General features: G+C 38.3%; 1 protein-coding gene across 5 annotated transcripts in view; it reads right to left on the bottom strand.

The window, feature by feature from the left end:
* Positions 1 to 8,857, bottom strand: part of UBE2D1 (ubiquitin conjugating enzyme E2 D1) — a 43,011-nt gene extending 34,154 nt beyond the window's left edge. For 4 of the 5 annotated variants that reach the window (XM_039367420.1, XM_039367393.1, XM_039367432.1 and 1 more), the window contains exon 1: positions 8,673 to 8,824. Coding sequence is in view for 1 of the 5 variants with exons in the window: in XM_039367402.1 (XP_039223336.1) it covers positions 8,673 to 8,696 (24 nt within the window). In the remaining 4 variants the exon portion in view is untranslated. Of the gene's footprint in view, positions 1 to 8,672 lie in introns of all 5 variants that reach the window. The other variant, XM_039367402.1, reaches the window with a different exon arrangement.
* Positions 8,858 to 11,181: the final 2,324 nt, after the last annotated feature.

Here is an 11,181-nt window from a genome sequence, read left to right as displayed (position 1 = left end):
TGATTGATCAAATACTTATTTCATTCATTAATATGCAAATCAATTTATAACTTTTTTGAACTGTGTTTTTCTGGATTTTTTGTTGTTATTCTGTCCCTCACTGTTAAAATAAACGTACCATTACAATTATAGATTCATCATTTCTTTGTCAGTGGGCAAACATACAAAATCAGCAGGGGATCAAATAATTCTTTTCCTCCCTGTATATTAGTATTAAATACAGCTCTAGGACAATTGTGAGTTTGATCTATATATTTCAGTTCTAGCCCTCAGTTCAACTTCAGATATAGTATACAGTATGCATAATGTATCTCTTTTTATAAAATAAAATTTAAATCCAATATAAAACAAAAGAAGAAATGTCTTGGGTGATATACTGTAAAATGCTATAATCTCTCTTTTTAGGCACTAAAGGAAATTTTTATTTTTTAGTACAAACTTTATCAATCTATGTGGCTGTTTTAATACTGTTTATATGTATTGTCAATTTAAGTGAAAATGTTTTAATCTATTTCTTATCTTATTCAACTAGATACAAACTAATTCCCTCAATACAATATAGCAGTTCAGTAGGACAGAATTTTTTTTAATTCTTTACACAAATTGTTAAGAACTGTATTTTTAGTAATTACCGTATATGCCGGCGTATTAGGCGACCCGGCGTATAAGACGACCCCCGTCTTTGTCACCGAGCCGCATTCCTAGAATGTCGTCTTATACGCTGGAAACTACCAGTATTTCCGGCGTATAAGACGACTAGGCGTATAAGACGACCCCCGTCTTTGGCGCCGAGTTTAGCACTTGCGGAAGTCATACGCCGGCATATACGGTAATTAATTCTTAACACTAAATTAGAAAAAAAAATAGTGTACTGCTACAAGTAGAAACTTGGTAAGAACCATTCCAACCACCAGAATTATTGAAGATTATTTTAAACTAGAACATTAAAATATATGTCCTTAAGTAGAAACCTATGTGAAGCAAAAAGGTAGAGAGGTCAGAAGTCAAAATTATATTCAGAACAGTAATACATTAAAGGCAAACATTAATGCTTTCCAATGCTATTTACAGTGGAGAATCTCACTGGAATTGATGGATTTCACATCTTCATCCACCCATCTGTTCTGGAAGCTCACCCAAATTGGGTGGGTGGGAGTGACTTTGCAGTGGGAAAGCTCATTGTTATTATTTCAAGGGAATAAGCTAACTGAATTCCATAGTCAGAACAATATTTATTTTTGACTGGATCATAAATACTTTACTAAATTCCTAGCTTCATTATCAAGAGGCTATTCATATTTAACCAATTAATCAGTAAAGAAGGAAAAAATATTTTCTAGATATTTCCATGATGGCTTACATTATATATCCTATGCATAGTTATTCATGAAACCATGTTGTGAAATGAAAATAACCTTGAGTTAAAGATGACTAGGATTATAATTTTAAAAGTTTGAATATCTTTGTTTTATATAAAATAAATGCCTAAAATACTTAAATATGACTATTATAAATCATTTTGCAGTGGACTAACTAAACTAATTTAATTATTTATAACTTAGATGTAAAAAACAGCTGAAAATTAGAAATTATTTAATATGCAAAAAGATAATATATTGAGGCAGAACTAGAATTATAATCATAGTAAGGACTAATAGCTGTTAAACACAATAAATATTAAATACAATATAGTCATGAATATTTATCTTATTATAATTTTACATAGCCATCCTATTACCCATTTTTGAAAAAGAAAGCATCAATTCCAGAAGGAAAAAAAAATCTTTGGAATTTTTTTCTCTGTTCGTCTTAGAATTTCCAATATGTTTCTTGGGGAAACTGAGGTGTCCAAAATGTTTTCCACTTCTTTTTCTCCCTGGGGCATCACATCTTTACAGGGTGGCTATTTACAAACTTGATGGTAGTTGGATTACCACATTGTGTTAAGGTAAAACATAGTTTGGATTAGCACAATGTGTAAACCCAGCTATTATGGTTTATGAGTCATGGTTTATGGCTTATTATTATGAACCAGGCATTATGATTATTTAACAAGCCACAATTTAAATTAACCACAAACAGTCAGTGAATCTGATTTTTTTAAAGGACCTTCCATTTACTCACATTAAAATTGTTATAACCAATTAGTATTCACCAACATTCATTTATTACTTTAAATTACATTAAATGAATATTCATTCTGATAACTGAATACGAAGCCAAATGTTTGTTGTTCCTCACATAATTCCCCTGACCTTCTAGAAAAACTATTAAGCTTATTTGAAATTAATTTTATTCTGAAAAACTAGCTGCGTGTCATTTCAATGTGTACTTGTCCAAAGAAACCAATGGCAAAATCTTTCCCAGCACAGTACCTTTTTAAATCCAAAGGCTCAGGTTTCAGGGAGAAGAGAAAATAACTTATTTATGCAAAGCGCTGATACTACCAGTCCAAAGGAGAATCCACAAGTGTCCAATTTCCAAGTCTCATGGAAGTTGAATATAGCAAAGGCCTATAACAAAGCTATTGAACTGCAGGCAGTGGAAAACCTGTTGATCTCTTTACAATTTTCAATTTCAGATTAAATAAAAGATCTGTAAAATGCTGACCAGCATAAAATCTTCCTAGAGATCTACTTCATTGAAACACAGCGGATACTCTTAATTATGCACGAGATTGTATGTGTTAATGGTTCCTGTCTAGGTAAGAAATTAAACTGCTGATGCTAAAATCACTGAGACTACTTGACTGCTTTTAAGTTTGCCTTGTTATTTTGCTTCTGAAATAAATATTACTTTTAATTTCATTATTGTTCTTAAGAATTATTGGTTTTTATGATGATTTTAAAACTTTTCTTTTCCTTTTGAAAATTTGTTTTGGAATTTTTCTGAGAAAAATTGCTGTGGAAATAAAAAATGACTTGCTTGTTTTCCTATCATGGCCAAACAGAAATAATAGCAGTTAGTTCTTGATTAAAATGGTAACTGGGAGCAAAATTTCCATTGCTTAGTGATGCAGTTGCTCCCAGCAGCTCTCAATGCCATTATTTACTAAATCCTATTGGTCATTAGGCAAGCATCTACCTCAATCCAAGCTTTCCCAACTTGGTCTGTCTCAGCCCCAAATTGTGGTAAGGAATGGGACTGACTCTTTTTGAATTCCTACCATCCACCCCAATCTCCTTGTGGCCATTCTATATTCTTAGAAGTGGTAGGCACCCAGCAGCATCAGGATTGAAGTAGAAGCCCTCTGACCTCTAGTTCTACCAGCATCAAGGAGTGCCAGCTCAAGCTCCATGGCCAACCATCCCAGCATCACAATACAAAGCTTCACCAATCTGAGCTCTGCTGGCTGTGCTACACCCAGCTGCCACCTTCCTCCCACTCCTGAGAGGTGTGCCCGTCCTGACCCTATGTCAGGCAACTGCTATCTGCACTATGACTTGGGAGGCTGGTGAAAAGGGCAGAGATTGGGGGTGGGGGGAGATAGCAAGAAGTGGTTGATGTAAGTGCTGATCACAGCCATAACATCAGGGACTGTTCAACTTCATTCTTCATTCAATGACTATTCAAAGTTATAATGAAACTACATGACAGATATAACTGGTCTTTGGAGTGATTCCCAACAACTGGTGGTCACATTATTGTGATCTGAATGCTTAGTAACCCATTCACACTTACAACCATTTGCTAAGCACCCCATGATCACATGATTGCTATTTGCAACCTTCCATGTCAGCATCCCTAGAAAGTGAAAGGGAAGCTGGCAGGGAAGATTGTAATTTGCTGGGGGTACGTCTCATGCGCTCTCGCCAACCCCTCTGCATTCACATGGGTCACTTGTGCACACTCCCCAATCTACGCTGCATCCTCAAGCCTCCTCCCCAAAGTTGTATGGTGCCTCTCGCAGTCTGCACACATCCTCATATTGCCTTCCTGAGCTGCACAACACCACTTACAGACCCCCATACACCCTCCCCAATCTACCCAGCGCTTCCTACGCACCTCCTTATTCTCTCCAACCCATGCTGCCCTTCTCAAACACTCCCATGCACTCTTCTCAACTTTCCCCAACCCATGTACCACTCACTTACACACCCTGACCAATGCTGCACCTCTCGCATACACACATGCACCCTTCCCATAGCATGCCTTTCAAGCACCCCTGTGCACTCTCTTAATCTGCCCTGATCCACATTGTGCCTCTCCTATCTGAAATCCTAATTGTTTAAATGAAAAACTAAGATTCAACAGATTCAGAACATTCATTCACATGTTCAAACCCAAAACCTAGATATGGAAAAATAAGCTCTTTGAATAGTGCCAGAAAAGAAACTGGAAGTCAATGTATATCTTTCAATATTTGAGGGGGAATCTCTTTGGGAAGCTGCAGGTTACATGTCAGGTCCAAGGATTGAACAGCTATAGTGCTGGCAGACTCACAAATAAATTGTTTCTACTTCTATTAAAGAAATAGTTTATTCTACAACCTAAAGTCATTTTCCTCATTTACCTATATTTATTTTGCTTTCTCTTATTGCCTATCACCAGAGTTTCCGTTTGTCATCTATCAATCTAGCTCTTGTCTCTTAAACTGGTATCATAAAGATGATTTCAGAAAACTGAAATACATATAGCTATTGGAGATTGGGAGGTTTTTTAAGATATAAGAAAAAAAAATGCACGAATAACTAAAAACGGTATTATACTGTTTAGCTAGGAACTCCAATAGATCCACACCAATTTCAAATGTGCTAGTCATGATAGTCATGATATATACAAAGATAAACAGAAAAAGAAAAAAGAGCTTCAAATATGGGTTAAATATCATTTATTGGAAGGTTAATTGGGAAACTGTCTCAGAATTTAATCTCTCTCAGAAACTTCACAAAGTTCTAACTATCTTAATGGAGATTCTTTCATATCAATGAGTGGAAGAAATATTACTACACTTGCAACAACAATAATACACATTTAAGTAACATAGCGCAGTGGTGGCGAACCTATGGCATGGGTGCCAGAGGCACCACTCAGAGCACTCTCTGTGGGCATGCGTGCTGTCGCCCCAGTCCTAGGCCTTCAGCTGAGTTTTATAAAACCTTTTCGCTTTAGGCCTCCGCCGCCGTGTGCAAAAAAAAAAAAGGTTCAATCAGTCAATTTCAACTTCTCGTGGGGAAAAAAAGATCTTGTAAAGTTGGAATTGATTGACTGAACTTTTTAGTCCCACCCAGTCTGCCGTTATCACCACAGCCATACCCACCCAATGGGTCATACCCACCTACACCCACCTGGCACCCAATGATGCATGTGGGTTTTGGGTTGCAGTTTGGGCACTCGATCTCTAAAAGGTTCACCATCACTGACATAGCGTATAAGGATATTTGTATTTACCAATCATTTAGTTGAAGAAAGTAAATTTCAAGAGTCAAGTGAGATAGTTCAATTTATTCAATAAAGCTGAAATTCCTTACAAATATTTTTATCTGCCTTAAAGACACAACTGTTATTCAATTCTTAAATGTTCCCTGCTTAGTTAACAAAATACTTTTGTATCTATTCTAAGGATAACAAAAACAGAACATTTCTAGTTATCCACTCTATATTTTTAAAATCACTTAATCATCAGATTTAAGAACATAATAAAAAATAGAAGTTTAAACCAATGATCTCATGAAGCTGATTTAAAGTCTGTTTCTGTAAGTTTTTGGACTGTAAGTCAAATCTTTCATCAATATCTATATAGAAAATCTATATATACGTTTAGAAATACAAAGTTAATGCTGAAAGCAGAAAAAAAGGATTGAGTTTTCAAACATCAAATTATTAAGTGCATTTATGTGTATAAATAAGTTATTTACCCTGACAAAATGTTTTCTTTCTATAGAACTCCAAATACATCTGGGTTATGGGAAACATTTCCAGAGTGGGCCTTTGACAGTTACTTGCTAATCATTTGGTGGAGTACTTGAAAAATACAGGCAAGTGAGAAAAAAACAACCTTTTGACATCCACATTTTCAAACAAATAAGCCACCAATTAGATCAGTGGTTCTCAACCTGTGGGTCGGGACCCCATTTGGGGTCGAACGACCATTTCACGGGGGTCGCCAAACAACGCAGTCCGCCATTTTTCCCCCTTTTCCTTACTGTGCTACTCCCTTTTATTCTATTGGCTTTTGAAAGCCAATAGAATAGACTCTCTTGAATAGAGTCTAATTTTATTGGCTTTCAAAAGCCAATAGGAATTGTCCAGGCTGTCTCTGCCCTGCTGAGCCTGCGAAAAGTCCCATTCTGCAAACGATGCTGCAAGTTGTCTGCAGCAAAGGCGAGCTGTCTGGAAGTTTCCACCCCTCCCTGCTGAGCAACTACTAAAAATGTAAGTAAAAGAGGGTCAGGCGTGGGAGGTGGGAGGCCGGCGGGCGCAGGGAGGGTTGCTGGCGTGCGTGGGGCCTAGCTGGTGCCTTACCTCCCTTGGGCTGGGCCAGCTGGTGGCCCAGCCGGTGGGTGGCCTGTGCCGTCTCTGCCGCTTGCCAGCTATGCCTCGGCCAGCGCAGGGGGCGGCACCACGCATGCGCGGCGTTCCCGGGCAGGAAAAGTGCTTGACTTACGACTGGTTGGGTAGTCCTTGACTTACGACCGGTTGGGGGTTGCGGCATTAAAAAGATTGAGAACCACTGAACTCGATGGTCTCAACATATTTATAAATATTATAATATTTAATATATAATAATTTTATAATATTAAAATATCCTAGTACCCCAAGAGAAAACTAATAATCTGACTAGGGTCTAATTTTATTAAAAAGAAAGTTTACCTATTATTCATTCACAAGTTGCAATATTGGAAACTTAATCAGAATATATGACATATGTAAACATGTGTAATTCTTAATAAATTTATAATAGGGCTTGTTTAAAGGCACTTAAGATTTCAACCTTGACATAACGTTTAACATATCCCAAGCACTCTATTTTTAAAAGTAATTTGATTTAACCTTGCCTTTCTAATTAACTGACTTCTCAAGAAGCTACAACGAACGATCTAGTAAAGTGGAAAATTGTAAGAACGCTTTTATGATTAGCCCAGCATACTATTTCCTGTGGTAGTCAACTTGTCTCAAAGCTCTCCCTGTGAATTCTAGAAAGAAAAGATGACAGGGTGATTTTATGAACAGTGCTCTGAGATCCAAATCTTCACCCAAAAATATCTCCCAACAATTAAAGCAATGCCCATGGTTGGAACAAAGTACACTAGAGTAATTATAATGGTTTTCTGCAATATTTTCTTGCCTATTTTTGCAAATAAAATCTCATTAAATGACACCCATTGCTAACGTCATCAGTAAAAACTTCATTTTCTTTTTTGGTAAGACATTAGTTGCTCTTCCTCATTTTCTCTAATTTAACAACATAAATAACAAATGACAAAATCTGAATCCTCTCACATTTTAAAATTAACACTAATTAAGCAAAGTCTAAGGAGCCAGTTAAAACCAGAAATTTTCCAAGAACTGGTACAAGCAAAGACTACTTTAGAAATAAGGCATTCAGAAGCAAATTCTTCAGACTAATTCTTCAGTAAGACACTGTTGATTCTCACCTTTAAGTGGAATATACATAATCACATCCTTTTATTCCAAACACAATTACACTTACCCTGCTAGGCAGAGAAAACTGCCAAGTAGAAAAAAACCTACCAACTGCTTGCCCATATGCACTTCCAAGAACATCACAAAAGGCTGCAAAAATAATAGCAGAGCAGGAGGTACTCTTATAACACACTTCAACCCAACTAGGTCTGATATGTATATTTACTAAGATGCAGTAAAAACTTGTACAGAAATAACTTTTTTCTTCTCCTGACCAGGCAATGTTAAAAGTGCTAGGAAAAATCTACAAATAAAAAAAAATCTGACAGCAATAAATTTAATTTTATGTGGTGAGCAGTTGCAGCTTTTCAAACCACCCAACAAGGGAAAACATTTCCTACAGCAATTGAACATTAAAAACAACCCTGGTATTAACATTCAATTTCTACACAAAGCATCCTTGAACAATATTGCTTGGGAAAAACCATTCGGAGTCTGGGTGATTCAACGTTTGGCCAGGGGAAAAATACTCCAGCAGAGACTCTTATCGAAGAACGGCTAAACATCTTTAACTTGGCTAGTTTTGTATGGACAAGCTTTCTTCTTCTTCTCTGTTGTGGAAAATTGCACACCCGTGCATCATTTCCTGCCCTTATTTTGACAATTCCACTAAGTCCGGAGGAAATATAAGGGTGCCTGTCGAAAAGGAGAACGAAGCATTTTTTCCATGGGGGGGGGGGAGAAGAATGCCTATCATTTGCTAAATTATCCATAGGGAGCTTCTGCGAGAACCTACCTCCCAAAGAGGAAAAAAAAAAAGAAGGGGGGGAGTCATTATTTTCGATCCCCTTCGCCCTCAAGTCCTTTCAGGTAGGCCTGGGTCCCGGTGTCCTCCCGCTCAGAGACGCCTCTTTCCCGAAACGCAAAGCGGTTTCCCCTCAGTCTTCTCTGGCTTAACTGCCTCTCTGTCTCTGTCTCTCTCCTTTCCCACCCCCTCGCCACAGGCCCGGGAAGCTCAAGTTCACCCGGTTCCCAACCGACGAGGGGGCTGCCTGGCCCGGCCCAGCCCATTCGGGCGCGCTCACCTTTTGTATCCGCTTCAGCGCCATGGGCAGCGGGAAATGCGGGCGGACCGGTGTGGGGAAGCTGCGAGGAGGAGGAGGAGGAGGAGGAGGAGAGCGTCGGCTGCTCCAGGAAGGGGGAGGGCGGGCGCTCGCGGGGCGTGTTAAGGCCGAAGCCGAGGTGCCGCTCCGCTCCTAATCGACGGATCTTTTGTTTCCGCTCCTACTAATAGACCGCACGCGCCACCCACCAACCTCCTGCTGCCCGAGATGCATTCTGGGATGTGTAGTTCCAGCAGGACGGGCGATGCAGCATCCTCTGGAGTTGCGTTCGTGGTCGTCGGATAGTTCTCAGGTTGGAAGCGCTGGTTGTTGCCAGGGGTCGACAGGATTCCAATTATGAACTCGCTGCAATAATCTGGGAGTAATCTGGGGAGACGTTAAACAGTTTATTTAAAAAAAGTGGTTTTTTTGCAAAATAACAATACAAATATATATATAAGTAAATATAAGTAAAGAGAACAGTGAAAAATAGGAAAGAAATGGAAGAAAAACAGAAAAAAGAAAGAAAGAAAAAAGACATTTTTAACATTTTTCTATTTAGGGAATCAAGGCTTTTTTATTTCTGCAAATTTCAGCATTGTTTCCAGTCAACTGATATTTCTTCTCTTGGAATTGGGTGTTACTGTTTTGGTCACAATTAGGTGATTCTCTCAACTACCCTTCAGACTTTTCAGTTTATTTCTGCTACTGTGCATGGGTCACCTGAGCTAAGATAGAAGGGGGAGGTTGTATAGACCTTTATTCAACCCTAAGAAGAACTGGATTTGTTCTTGAAAAAAGGAAAAAAATGGAGCATTATATGTACCTAGTTATCTTCTCCAATCTTATGTGGGAAGTCAGCCCCACAGAAGGAAATATTAAAAAGTGCAGAAAAATATATTTCCTCAAAAGGATTTTAAAAAGCAGAAACCAACCCTGCCCCCAAGTCTCTCTGTCCCAAGCAGGAGCCAGCTCTATACAAGTGCAGATGTAAACTATCAGAAAGGCCACAGCTAGGAGATCAAGAAGACAAAAGACCTAAATTCTGCATACTCCATCCAAACTCTAGGAGCCATTAGCCCCATTACTAATGGCAATCTTCTTCCCAAAGCAGTCGCCATGTTGTTTATTAATTCCTGGATTGGATGAACCAGGATGAAGACTTGGGAGGGATTCCATGGATGAGTATCCTCAAGGGGAAAACAAGAAGCTTGGGAAATATTTTTTAAAAATAACCCAGTCTAGCACAATACCAACAAAGAAGAAAAATAATAGCTCTCAAAAGAAACCAGCATGGTTGCATAAAGAGCACTGATAAATTGAAAGATAAAAAGGGCAAGTATAAAAAGTGGAAAGAGGGGCACATAACTAAAGCAGAATATTAGCAAACAGTCCGAGCCTAAGGCTCAAAATGAACTTGTGCCCAAAGTCAAAAATAATAAAAAAAAGCTTCTTTCAACATGTAAAAAAAACCAAGAAAAAAAGTTAAGGAAATGATTGGTCCATTAGTGGGGGAAAGTGGCAAGAAAGTGACAAGCAACAGGGAGAAAGCAGAACTATTTAAATCAATTTTTTTTTTGCATCTGTCTTTACAAAAAGGGGGGGAAACAGTCCAACTTATCAAAAACAGTACCATAAAAATAGATTAGAAACACAAGTTAAGGTAGGCAAGAAAATGGTAAGTGAGCACCTATCCAGCCTAGATGAGTTCAAATCACCAGGACCAGATGAATTACACCCCAAGGTTCTCAAGAAACTGGCAGATGTGATCTCAGAACCACTGAACTATATTTTTCAAAGATCTTGGAGCACTGGGGAACTATCAGAGGACTGGAAAAGAGCTGATGTAGTTCCCCTTTTCAAAAAAAGAGAAAAAAATAGATCCAGGAAACTACAGACTCATCAGCCTGACCTCAATACTTGGGAAGATTCTGGAATAGATAATCAAACAAGAATCAGCGAACACCTAGAGGCAAACAAAGTCATTACTAAAAGCCAACATGGGTTTGTCAAAAAACAGATCATGCTAGACACATCTTACTGCATTCTTTGACCCAGTTACAAAATTGGTGAACCAGAGGAATGCTGTGGATATAATTTTCTTGGACTTCAATAAGGCATTTGATAAAGTACGTATAGGGTTTCCTGCCTGAGCAGGGGGTTGGACTAGATGGCCTCCATGGTCCCTTCCAACTTTATTATATATTATTAAATGCAAGAATGAAACCTTTCTAGCAGATGAACTTAAAACATTCCCTTCTGGTAACTTTGGGCTGTTCTTAAGAGTACAAAGAGAGAAAGGGGAAAAGAAACAAACAAACAAACACATTTCTCTTTACTCTGTTGGCCAGACAAACAGAGTGAGGGTATTTCCTTTTGGTCGCTTAATTTAAGCAGAATTTCTAGCAGAATTTTAAAATTCTTTTCTCTTTGGATTAGAGACAGTAAACAGTCACATTTACCTCACACACAAAGACTTTGACACACATAT

This window comes from Crotalus tigris, unplaced genomic scaffold (genome assembly GCF_016545835.1).
Source record: "Crotalus tigris isolate CLP2741 ecotype Arizona unplaced genomic scaffold, ASM1654583v1 scf7180000017600.4437325, whole genome shotgun sequence".
Classification (NCBI taxonomy): Eukaryota; Metazoa; Chordata; class Lepidosauria; order Squamata; family Viperidae; genus Crotalus; species Crotalus tigris.
The sequence above is the reverse complement of the archived record's forward strand: the minus strand, read 5'-3'. Positions and strand labels throughout refer to the sequence as shown.